This window comes from Gorilla gorilla, chromosome X (assembly GCF_029281585.2).
Source record: "Gorilla gorilla gorilla isolate KB3781 chromosome X, NHGRI_mGorGor1-v2.1_pri, whole genome shotgun sequence".
NCBI lineage: Eukaryota > Metazoa > Chordata > Mammalia > Primates > Hominidae > Gorilla > Gorilla gorilla.
The window spans coordinates 67775177-67788442 of record NC_073247.2 but is presented as its reverse complement, the minus strand read 5'-3'; the positions used below and the strand labels follow the sequence as shown (position 1 = coordinate 67788442).

Below are 13266 nucleotides of genomic sequence, written 5' to 3'. Positions count from 1 at the left end.
ATGAAATACTATTAGATAACCAATAGTAATGGCTAAAATTGAAAAGATGAAAATGCCAATTTTGGAAAAGACATGGAGCAAGTGGAACCATTACACATGCTACTATATAACCTTTCCATTCTTCTAGGTATTGACACATAGAAATCCATATGAAAATGCACTAAAATATATACAGAAGAATAGTGTTACCTGTTGCAGCCAAAATCAAGAAACAATGCAAATACTCATTAACATGTGAATGAATATCATGTGATTCTATAGAGAAATTCAAATGAATGAACTGCTACACTCAATGAACATGAATAAATCTCACAACATTGAGGAAATGAGTTCAGATGGAAATTATTACAAATAATAATAATATCAAGCAGAATACCATGCACCAGTTACCAATTCCAGGGGAGGACTCCAAACCCTTCTGCCCACTGCATCTGGGTATTGGAGTCACCAAAAAACCCCACAACACAGTTAAGCAATGGATGGAGCAAAGCTTTACTACATAAAGAGTGCATGATAAGCTTCAATAGTGTGCATTGATTTCCCGTGGCTAGATGATTTCTTTTGGCAGCCAACAGGGAAATTTGCCTATGGCACACCCCTCTCCTGCTGCAGAGAAAGGATCCTAACCCTTCCCTAGGGAGGCAAGGTATGGCAGTGGGGTTTGCCAGGTGCCATGTAACCCACATGGTTAAGCAGAAAAATAGGCACGCATTTAGCTTGCACCAGGGAAAGATACTCTTGCACGAGGTGGTATGTCCAGCACAGTCATATGGGCATTTTATCTCTCGGTTAGGGAGTGTTCCAGGCCCAAGGTCCATAAATATGTGGCTAAGGGGGAACCAAAAACTGCAGACATGAGACTGCCTTTCCCAACAAATAATAATAATAACAACAATAAAGAGGACAGAAATTTTAAGAGAGTGAATTAGCGATTTTCATTATCCGAATCAAATATTCACTGTAAGTGGAAAAGAAAACTCCTTTAAAGAGTATTTCTTTGTGGAAAGCACCATCTATTCTCAGTGTCAAATAAAATAACATTTAATTTGACCACTTTTGACATTTCATATGCAGGATGTCAATTAAGGAAATTTCTCTCTTCACTGGGTATTATGTACCCTCGATGACTCTTCATGTAGTTTGTATTAGACAATCATTAAATATTGTAATAATGTTTATTTGATGTCTTTATATTGCTCAGTATAATTGGAAAATACTGGAGAATATTGAATACGTGCCTCTCATCTTTGTTTCCAGATGCTGTTGATCAAAGGCTTTCGAGAAAGTAAAAAGTATGTGGCTCTATTGTAAAATCCTTCTTATGTTTTTTAGCCATGGTATATCCTGTTTTCTATCTTTGAGAATAATTCTCAATGCTTTTTACTATTGTCTTATTATGAATATATGAGTGGAAAGTAAATGTAATGTTGGCTGTGGATGCACATAACATTTTACCTTTGTAAAATATTTTTGTTGTTGTTGCAGAAGAATCTATTATGAATCATAGTCAGAACTACCTTACAAATATTATGAAATGTTATATTTAAGGACTGTATATATTTTGTATTCAAATTTCAAAGTCCAAATGCTGTCAGATGCCCTTTGTAAAAATAATATATAATATCAGTTAGCCTATTTTTTAAAGTACCAATTAATGACATAATACTTTAAACGGAGTTTTAAAAATAGGCTTCTATAAGTTTATATGATATATAAGATTATACTCAGCAGCAAACTTGATAAATATAAGTGAATACTTTTAAACAACAGAATCAAATAGCTCTTTTCTTGTGAATTTGATCTTAACTCTAAGACCTACTTAATGTCTCACTCCCCAAATTTTTTCCAGAGACTTTATCACTGATCTATGAACGTGGGGGATACTTGCCTTTCTCCATTTTCAAAGTAGCCAACATTCTAAGGCTATAATTTGAAACATTTATCTAAATAAATGTTAACAGAGCTCTAAATTGTATTGCTTCCAAAATACAGAGATGATTGAGACATATTCAAATAGTGTAGAAAAATGTACCCCTATCTCAAGCAAAATTTTATTTAGTCAAAACAATTTTTAAATGAAGATAAAATATTAAAGTGTAATTATTATCATAAGACATGCCAACTGATTATTGTTAAAATTATAATAAGATAATTAATAATTAGCACCAGGAAGCCCACAATCATATGTGAATTGAAGGAGAAAATGCTCAATTCTCTTACACATAGCAAGTACTAAAAGTTGACCGTAGTTGGTGTTAACTAGCTAATGTTGGCACTTTGGACAGGAAAGGACTCACTAAGGCAGCACTAAAGTTGAAACTAGCTTGGGATGAACTGCTGCTGCTCCTTCACTAGGGTTCTCTGTTCTGGAAAATTTCTAAGCAGACAAGTGGACAGTTTCCTTCTGTCATTTGAAGGGAGAAAATTCTGAAGTTAGCTTCTATGCTGTACTGTAAACAGAAGAGAGAGGTTAGTCTTGTTTAAAATAAATCACTTTCTTTTGCTATTATGCTATAAGGAAAATGTTTGTTTTTTACCCTTTGTGAGTGTTTTACATCTTGAAGATTAAAAAATTCTTAGCATTAAAGAAAGCTTTATTTTGCTATTTTGAAACAGAATTTTCCCTAATTGTCAAAAATGTTAAGCTACTATTTTTTACCAGAAATCAAAACACTTACTTGTTTACCAGAACCTCCACCCCTGAGCACTGGTGAACTTTTAGGTTCCTCCATATTTAACTCTAACTTTCAGTCCCAAATGTTACATGAAATTAATTACTAGTTCATTCCTTCCACCTAGTGTGTCAATATAATACATTTATCTTCGAAATAATGTCATTATTTTTCCACAGAATTAAATTTTGCAATAATGTCTTATAATAAGAAGAAAAGAAATTTACACACAAAGTGTAGGCTTAATACCTTTCCTCATTCATAAAATGAGGGAGATAAGTACACAATCCCCAGGATCACTTATAGGTATAAGATTCATCAAGCCAAAAGTTGCAATCTAAAAATAAATAAAAAACAAAGTCTGTTTCATAATTGATTTTCATATTTTGCTATAGTTTATCAAATCTACTTCTCAGAAACCTGTCAAAGTTTTAGCTTAGAATACTTTTGTTGCAATACTTATACTTTAAACAAAATTTTAGTTTCTGATGAAATACAATATTTCATGATATTGTGCATATTGGTTTCCCATCATCAAAATTTATGCTCACTTACAGAAAATGGTACTTCTTATTCTGGTAAACCTATAATGTACCTCTTAAAGCTTTGTTATATACTGGTTTTAATTGTTTCCCATATAGATCATATCTTTAAACATAAAGACAATACCTGTTACATAAATGATACTCAAAAAAATTTGGTATGGATTAATGAGTTATACTTTAGGTGTAATAATTCACAATACCTCATATATTAGGTATTCAATACATAAGTGCTGATTGATAGCTTAGTAAACAAATAGAATGGATGGTCTTAAGGGATTCAGAAATTGTTGGTGCTGTTAGGTATCTCTGTGTGCTTTGTTTTAAAATACCGAATTAGGATATTGTCTTTAGAAAAATAAAAAGTTAAAAGAGTTCTGTATGTCTTTAAATGTCAGCAATTAACAAGAAGGAGAAATTATCCTAGGTGACAATGTGGGACTCCTATCAAATTCACCATCAAATACAGTGTAATTCCTGGAGAGTTATTTACACTCCTTTAATGTTTTACCCTTTATTTTTGTTCCATTCCTTCTAGAGTTCTCTCTTTTAGTGGACAGGGAAACTACAAAATGGAAAGACTGTTGTAGGGGTTCTCACGCTATCACTTGGCTCATGATTCTCTTTAGTGACAGAAGAGATTATGAGTAAGATGCCTCAATGAGGCAATCTCACACAGATCCAGGAATACTGGACTTTTCACCACCTTACTCTTCCCAGCTCCAACTGAGACAGATGCAGGTAAAATTCACTTCTACTTTCATAGTGAACTGCTGAAATTCATGACAAAATACTGAATTCCTGAAATTATGATGCAGTCCTTTATAATACACAGACTATTATACCCTAAACATAATCAGTTAGTATACAGCACAGAAGGCATAGCTCATTTTCATACAGAGTAGTCTCAGGAAGTGATGTAATGTCCAGATTGGCATTGTCCAATAGAAATATAATGACAGTTTATATGCAATTTTATTTTTTAAAAGAGCCATATGTTTAATTTTAAATTTTCTTTACTTTTCTTCTTTTTTAAAGAGATAGGGTCTCACTCTGTCACCCAGGCTGGAGTGCAGCAGTGGGATCATAGCTCACTGAAGCCTCAAATTCCTGGTCACAGTGATCCTTCCGCCTTGGCCTCCTAATGTGTTGGGATTACAGGCATGAACCACTGTGTCCTGCCTTTATTTCAGATTTTTTTAGTAGCCACATTAAAAAAGTAAGAAGAAACTGATAAAATTAATTTGAATATTTTCTTCGACCGAATCTATTGAAAACATTATTCAACATGTAATCAATATTAAAATACTAATCAGATATTTAATTTTTTTGTATTAAGCCTCTGAAAACTTTTTGTATTAAGGTTTATATTTTACTTTCATAGCACATCTCAATTTAGATACTAAATTTTCAATGGCTAAAGTGAAATTTAGTCCTGCTAAAACAATAGAGTTGTGTCTAACAGAAAAATGTTTATACTGCTTCAGTTTTAAAACTTAAATTTAATTAAGAATTCAGTTCCTCGGTTGCACTAGACACATTTCAAGTGCTGAATAGGCACATATGACTAGTAGCTACCATATTGACCAATGCAGATCTGGATCATTCAAGACAAGCTGGGGAGGTCTCTTGTAATTCAAAAGGAGGTAAGAGGATCATAACTGTGTAGGTAGTTCTGAGAATGCCTAAAGGAACCCCCTGCCAAAAAAAAAAAAAAAAAAAAGTAGCCTTTTGCTGTCTTCTAGAAAGTGGATAAACCACAATGTATCCACGTTATAATGTATCCTCATGCAGGATAACAATGCTTTAACAATTATTGTTTAACTAAATACACCATCTTTATACACTGATTCTCAGAAAGAACTCTCCACTGACACCATCCTAGTCCTGGCTTCATCCTTCATATCACACCTTGATTGCTGCAAAAGCTTTCTCACTGATTTTCCTATTCCGGTCTTTCCCATCTAATCCACATTGTACACTTGCATGACATTAACTTTTCTAAAACATAATTTTCATTGTCTGACTCCTCTATTAAAACATATTTGGTGGCTCTTCTCTGTGCCCAGAATAAATGTCTCATTATTCTTACTGCTTTTTTTTTTTTTTACCTCTTAATCATTTTCATTTGGTGCCAAAGTAAACATTTTTCCGTTTTTGTTCTTCAATAGTTTAATATATTATTTTTCTATCTCCTCCCATCAATGGCGATCTCTTTAAAGGTCAGGGTCATATAGTACTCCTCTCACAGACCCTTCAATATGTTATGGTGTAATCTTCACAATGACGCTCAGTAAATATTTGTTAATTTGGAAAATATACAGTATAATCTCCAGCTTACAAATTGCTTTCTTATATGTTTCCTGGATATGAACATGAACAATGTAGGTCACAGAGACAAACTTCATAGTCTATCCATGTTTCTCGACTACTACTCAAGCATTTTGTTGTATTAATTATACTAATTGGTAAAAAATACAAATGTCAGTGTATTTTTAGCTTATGACCAACATGATCAATGGAGCCTCTAGAAACATAATTCTTTTTAAGCCATTATGTTACTGTGTTTTCAATTGACGAGAAGTTTTAATAAGTCAATGCCTGAGGAGGAGCAGAAAGGAAACAGGATGAAATTAAAACAAGTACCATTATTTAAAAGGAGTGATGGCAACTTTTTTCAGACTAGTTAAGTGCAGCTTGTCACCACCAACAGAATTATACCTATTACCTTGAAAGTGTAAAGCTGTTCTCCATGATTTTGCTAGAAAATGATGTTGAAAGAGAAATCATTTGAACAAATTTGTTCAGTGAAACTTTGTGAGCCCATGGACAAATAAAAGCTGTTCCCTTTGAGAACGTAACATCTGTCCTTTGAAAATTCCAGGAGTAAGTAGGAAAAGACATAGTTTATAATTTTTTATTGGGAGAAAGTTGGTTTAAAGAATTTAAAAAATGAAGTCACAGCATTAAATTATCTTTATGTTTATAAATTTATTTAATTTCCAAGACTTATGTGTTCATCTCAATCCTTGACATACTCATCTGCCAGACACAAAAAATAGTGGTCTATTTAAGAGGCCTTAATGAATGACAACATTTTTGAAATATGCTATATGAGTACAAATATTTCCAGAGCAAAGAGGGAAAACTGTTGATTGGGTAGACAATCAAATTCCAAGCATTTATCTGATTTACAAAAGTACATCTACTTTTTGTTTTTCACTAAATGAATACAACCACTTTTAATATATATGTGGGTGTGGCTGTGTGCGTATTTCAAAACACACACACACAATACAGAAACATTTCATAGTGGCAAAATTTTAGTGCACTGCCAAAGTGCTACAATAACTGTCATCCACAGACATCCACATGCAAACACTACTGGACTAGTACACTAGAGCAAATAAGAGAGTATTTAGCAAAACTCTCTGGCAAAAACTTTTAAAACGGAAGTAATGAAACAGAAATCCACTTCTAATTTGAAGGGTATAGAAAATAATCTTCATTTTAATCACATATACACATAGTATTATCTAAGCTCAGAAAATAACTTCTTCCTGTATGCACAGAACTTCAATGTACACTCAGTAAATGTTAGCATTTGAAGAAAATGTGCCATGAGGAGAATGTCTGAGGGATAATGGCAGGAAAAAGATATATCCATTATAAAAGAGGACAGAAAGGCATAGCAAGGATGGGGATGTGCAGGAAAGGGAGGGGAGAGGGAAGAAAGTAAACTGACCATAAAAGAAACCAATTCAAATGGAAAACAGCAACTAACCTTGACACAGGAATGAATCGTGAAGGCTGGATGGGTAGACTGGGAGGGGTGAAAACAATGTATATTCTTTGTTTTAAGCTATATATAAAATTGTCAGATTTAGCCAAAGCCTGGCTGGAATGGGAGTTGGCTAAATTACATGAAATGTAACACAGACATTGCCAAAACTACTTCACAGGGTTGTTCTGAACAACGAGACGCAAATTGTGAAGATGTTCCCCAAATTGCAAAATGCTACACTAATGTAAGACAGATAGTTTACACAATATTCCAGTTCAATCTTTCCTTTCAACTCTGGGAAATTACAAGTGCAAACAATGAGATCTACAGAGCACAGAAAGAAAAAAACCTCCACTGCTCCATTATCAGATTTTCAGGGAACAGCAGGCTTCACAGTCACAGAGAAGCCTGACTTTCAAAACAGAGCAAAGATGGTGACAAATTGATCGAATGGAGAGATACGCTGTTATGCATGTGGGCAATGTCTCCACTCCTGGTATTACCCACAGCAATTCTTAGAGGGAAAATTATTCAGTAGAGGGAAGAGGGAGTAAACAGATTCCCTTGCCTACTTCACCCTAAACTTCATAAACCTCTTTTATCTGCACATGAATAAGATTAAACTACTCCAATTATTGTCTTATAAAAGGAAGGACTGAGAGGATAAAAATGGTACAAATTCACCAACATATGCCAAAACACAGAGTATCTTTCCTTAACATAAGAAACAGGAAGAGAAGAAAATTTAACAGTGTGTCAGGTATGTGTGTGCATTGCTATAATCAGTTAAAAGCTAGAAAACTGAAGCTTAATAACTAATTTATTCAAGGCCACTTATCCAACACCACAGAGCCAAAATTTAGCCCTGGGTCTGTTTCATGTCAAAGTCCTGGCTGGCAATTTCCACAAAACTGCCTTCCATCATCAAAAGAAGTTAGGAAGATAAACAGTGAGAACAGCCAACACATTTTTTGCTATCTATTTTTTCTTGTTAGTTCTATGACTATTTAAGAAAATATTTTGGCATTGAATAATATTTCTATTACATAGCATTTCCTCCTTTGCTAATGATTAGTAACTCTACAAAGATGACTCATCATATCAGAAGCATCATGAATTAATGCATTTATCTGCAGCAGCTGCTAATACCACAAAAAGAGAGAAAACCACAGATTATGCGCCACCTACTAAATGAACACAACATAACCTATGAAACATTCATGCCAAAAGCCATGTTTCAATCTCATCAAGTCTCTAGACAAAACTAGCAAATTAAAGAAACAGAGGATAGAGGAAAGCAAACATTACCATAGGGATGCAATTAGCAAAACTTAAATTGTGGCAAATGCTACATGTGAAACAACCTCATTTCATAAACAAAATCGCAAGGAAAAAAAGAAAGATGAAGGGGAAACATACGGATTAAGAAGACACTTAGGAGATTTACGGGATTCTACTAATTAAAAATAATAAAACAAGTAGCATTTATGAGGCAATTGGAAGTTTGAACCCTCACTGGATATTTACTGATATTAAAGAATTACTGTAAATATCACTTGTGATAATGGAATTATCATTTTTTTCCATATCATCCCATAGCTTTCAGAGATATATAAAGAATATTTATGGATAAAATGATCAGATGTCCGCTATTTGTTACAAAATAATACTAGAACATGGGGAGTGAGTGAGGCTAAGTTAAAAAAGATTGTTCATGGATTCATAATTGCTGAAATTGAGTGAAAAGTACATGGATGTTCATCATAGTATGATGTAACGTTATGTATGTTTGCCAAAAAAAGAACATGTCACGGGTGGGGGGGCAGTTAAAAAAAAACACATGCCACATCACTGAAAAACGTCCTCATATTTTTCAAGGAAAGAAATGTATTATCAAGGAATCACAGAGCAGAAAGACCTTAAAAGCAATCTATTCAAACCACCTCAATTTATAAATAAGGAAATTAAGGCTCAGACAGGTTAACTGACTTGCTCAGGGTCACACAACTTGTCAGTTCCAAACTCAAGATCAGAATTTAAATCTCCAAACTTGTAGTCCAGGGCTGTGCTCTTTTTGCAAACCAAAAAGAAATGACTGCACTTAAATATTTAGTCCAGAATATCCTCAAAATTGACTGTAATAAAAGTAAGCCACATGATGAGGAATGAATAGAGTTGGTTCATACCAAAAATGAGCTGCCAGTCACAGTGATAAGATCTGTTTCTTTCTGAGAACCATGGTTTCCTGCTGCATTGGGGAATCCAAACTGGGTTTCTCCCTCCTGTCCAAAGAAGTCAGAGTCAGGATGTACGTTCCATTCTGCTTTGGTTGGTGTCAGTAGTTCTGAGACACTGTTTTCACAAAGGGTGCTCGAAGGAGTCAGAGCATCTGTGTCCACTGTTAGCTTACTGCTGGGTGTCAAAGCCTGAGGCTCTGGACTGGAGTTTTTCATGGCCAAAGAGTCCAGAGATCCCAATGGCCCCACACTTACACTTGAGACCTCATCCATATTTAAGGAGCTCTGCTGAAAACCAGTGGCCGCCGTTCCGAAAAAGAGAGAGGTATCCAGGCTTTGAGGAGGGTCGCTGGTGGCCATCAAGGACGGAGGGTCCACAGCCTGCCCTACGGAATTATTATTAGCAGGGAGGTGCCCTGCCAGAGTCGAGCTCACAGAAGCCACATCAATAGTCAAGATTCCAGAGTTCACCAATGCTGTGTCCAGCAATGCAGCAGAAGTACTGTCAGGTACATTAGAGAAGAGAGACACTATCTCTGCATCACTGAGATCATTCTGTCTCTGGCTGGTAAGTTCACTGCTGGGTGTAAGAGAATTTGCTGCTTCTAGCTGAGCTAAGAGATCCTGGCCCACCTTATGCCTTTTAACCATGTGCGTCTTCATGCTGTGCTTGGATGTGAAGAGTTTATTACAAGTGGAGATCGGGCAACGGCTTTTCCAAGTGTCCACATCCTGCAGGTGTTTCTTGGAGTGAATGTAGAGGCTACTGCGAGCAGAGAACCTGGCACAGCAGCCTGCCACAGGACACACGAAAGGCTTTGTGCCCAGGTGGGTTATGCTGTGGCCTTTCAGATGTTCCGCCCTCGTGAAAGATTTCCCACAGCCTTCCACAGGGCACATGAACCTCCGGTCATCGTCGTGCTTTCTTTTGTGCCTTAAGAGTTTGGACATGCTAGTGAAGTTCCACCCACAGCCATCAAAGTCACAAAGGAAAGGTCTCTCGCCGGTGTGACTCCGCAGGTGAATTTTCAGCCTACAAGCCTTGTCATATTGTTTGCTGCAGCCAGGAAAAGAGCAGGAAAACAGTTCCTGTTCCCTGAAATGGGCGCGGTTATGGGAAAACAGAGCACTCACTGTGATAAATGTCTTCTTGCAGCCAGAAAACGCGCACTGGTAAGGCCTCTCAGGTTCGAAGTGGCTGCGCTGGTGGGCGCTGAGTTTGGCCTGCGTGGGGAAGCTCTCCTCGCACACCTCGCATTTGAATGAGTTCTCCTGCTCATGGCCCTTCATGTGCGCTTTGAGGTTGTACACGGTGGTGAAGCTCTTGCCACAGCCCTCCGCCGGGCAGCCAAAGGGCCGCAGTTTGTCGTGCGACTGCAGGTGCCTCTTGAGCTTGTAAGAGGTGGTGAAGGTCCAGCCGCAGCCACCCAGGGGGCATTTGAAGGGCCTCTGGCCCTGGCTGCTGCTGTGCGTCAGCAGGTGCACCTTCAGCTGGTGCTTCTTGGCGAAGGTTTGCCCGCACTGCGCCTCGGGGCACAAGTACAGCACCACGCCTGGGCCGGAGCCCAGCGGTCCGCGGGGGCCCAGGGCGGCGGCCGGGCCCTCCGCCTCCTCCTCAGGCGCCGGAGCTGGCGCGGGTTCGGCCGGCTCGGCTAGCAGGAGGTCTGGCGGCAGCTCTGGGCAGTCACCCGGGTGCGCGGCATGCGGGAGCCCAGCTTGCGGGGCGATCAGACACCCGGGCTGCTGGGCAGGAGCGGCCCCTGGCTCCCAGGCGTGTGGTGGGGGCGTGGCCAGGGTGAGGACGCCGTTCTCAAAGCGCAACAGCAGGTCCTGGTTGTGGATAGTGACTGTGCCCGCGAAGGCCGCGGCGGGGCTGGGGGCAGAGATCGGGGCCGGAGTGGGAACCGCGGACAGGCAGCGGGGGCCTAGCGCAGTGGGCCCCGCGGGATTCGCGCCGCTCTCGCCCCCCTGGAGCCCCGGGCCCTCCTCGGCCTCCTCCCTCAACACAGGCCCTGCGGCCTGACCGGAGCCCGCGGTCTCCACGTCGCCACCCACCGGGTCAAGCAGCACCAGGAAGAAGTCGTCGCCGCCGCCGCCGCCGCCGCCGCTACGTTGATCGGGCCTCGGCGCCAACAGGCTTGGGCCAGGGCCCCGTGATGCCGTGCTGGCCTCCTCGCGCCGCCGCCCGGGCCCGCCATCTTGGGGGCCCCGGAGCAGCAGGAGGCGGCGCGTGGGGACCTGGCCAGCCGGCGGGTCAGGGCCTCGGTGGACCCGGCCGCCACCCGCGGGGATACCGCCGGCGCCGCCCTGTAGTGTCCCGCGAGCCGGGAGCAGCTTTGGGATTTCCATCTCTGCGTCCGAGAGGCTCGGCTGGAACCAGAGCCGAGGAGGAGGCGCGATCCCGCCCCCTGCCGCGGGCCTGAACACGTTCCTGAAAGGGGAAAAAAAATGTGCAATGCGCAGAAACTGGCCCTATCAGATATTAAAACGTATTTAACGCCACAGTGATTTAAATATTCTGGTACTGGGTCTCTGGAACAGAATAGAAAGCCCAGAGGTAGAGCCTGGTATGCATAAATACGTTCTACAGTTAATATAAGTAAGTAATTAAGGAGGTCTTCTGAGGTAATGGGGAAATGACGACAGCTTGTTCAATAATGCTGTGGAACACCTAGGTATCTATCCGCTGGAAGCAATTTTAATCCATGACTCATTGTATATACCCAAATGAACACACCCCAGCCCCTCCCGGTGTTAGATATGTTGCTTCGTACTTTTTGTGTGTTAAAATTTGCTGGCTGGCTGGCTGGCTGGACTGATGGATGAAAGACAATTCCCGAGAGAAAAAACTGTCTCTGTGTCAGCATTAAACCACCATAGTGCTGGCAGTTCTGCTGAAAATGTCCTTCCCCTTCCCACCTCCCCGCGGGACAACTTCCATATTCACAATTATCTTGAGCAAAGTCTTCGGTACAATTTGCCGCATAGTTCAAATTTTGTCTTGCTGATACAGAGATTAGAATGAGTGAGAGATGCGGCCAAAACAGGTTAGCACTCGTCAGCCTAGAAATTCAAAGTCTGGAGGATGAAACAATTTACACTGAAATCTGGAAAAAACCCAACCTTCTCCTGGCTTCTCCCTATACAGTGCACAACCTAAACCAACTTTTGCCCTTCCACCATCAGTTGTACTGTGATAAATTTCATGTCCGCTCTTACAGCACAATGAGGGCATTCATTCCTCAGTTTACTCTGCCTTCTCCAGCACATGGAGGTCTCTGGGCAGGAGTTTCAGTTAAATGTGTTTAGGTTAAATCCTGAGTCACTGCAATGGATTCTGCCAAGTAAAAGGCACAGACGACCCTGTCCAATCAACCTGGTGTACCTGTTCACATTTAAGTGTGGTGGCCCAGGCTTGCTGGGCCTGTGGTGCCTAATGATCTTATTAATGATGATGACAATCCTCCATTTTGTCTGTTACGACTGAGTTGGGAATTGACACAAATATAGGGTGAAATATCTGAGATAAGAAAGCTTAGAGTAATGACTAGATTGGTGGTGGTGGGGGAGCGGGGTGTAACCTGTTGTTTAAATACTCCCAGCTCTCTCGCCCTCTTTTAATGACAGTGGACACTTGGTCTCTTGAAAATCAAGCTATTCATCCATAACTATTTGAACCTCATCAAAATGTCTACTCCACATACTTTTCTTTCTATTACTTTTTCTGGTGGAAGCATTTTTCAAATCTGAGGTATAGAAGAGTGCATAAAACATATTTGTATGGTTTAGATTATTTTACAAAAGCAGACACCTATGTAACCAGGACCAAGGTCAAGCAATAGACCACTGCCAGCCTTCCAGAATACAGCCGCTGTACTCCTCCCAATCACAACCCACACTCTCCTATATGAATATAGTCATTGCCCTGACTTTGTAATAATCATTTCACTGATTTCCTTTATAGCTTTATCACTTTTGTACGCATCCCTAAACAATAGAGTTGATACGAAGTTGTATAAATGGAATCATAC

General features: G+C 39.8%; 1 protein-coding gene across 1 annotated transcript; it reads right to left on the bottom strand.

Moving 5' to 3' along the window:
• Window positions 1-6185: 6185 nt before the first annotated feature.
• Window positions 6186-11660, bottom strand: LOC101124372 (zinc finger X-linked protein ZXDB). Its single transcript, XM_004064274.5, has one exon. It carries the CDS (start codon window positions 11582-11584, stop codon window positions 9179-9181), a length of 2406 nt encoding a protein of 801 aa, XP_004064322.4. The 5' UTR covers window positions 11585-11660; the 3' UTR covers window positions 6186-9178.
• Window positions 11661-13266: the final 1606 nt, after the last annotated feature.

Bases quoted from the DNA above. Each gene is read 5' to 3' on its own strand.
- LOC101124372 (XM_004064274.5), bottom strand. From the start codon at position 11,584: ATGGAAATCCCAAAGCTGCTCCCGGCTCGCGGGACACTACAGGGCGGC.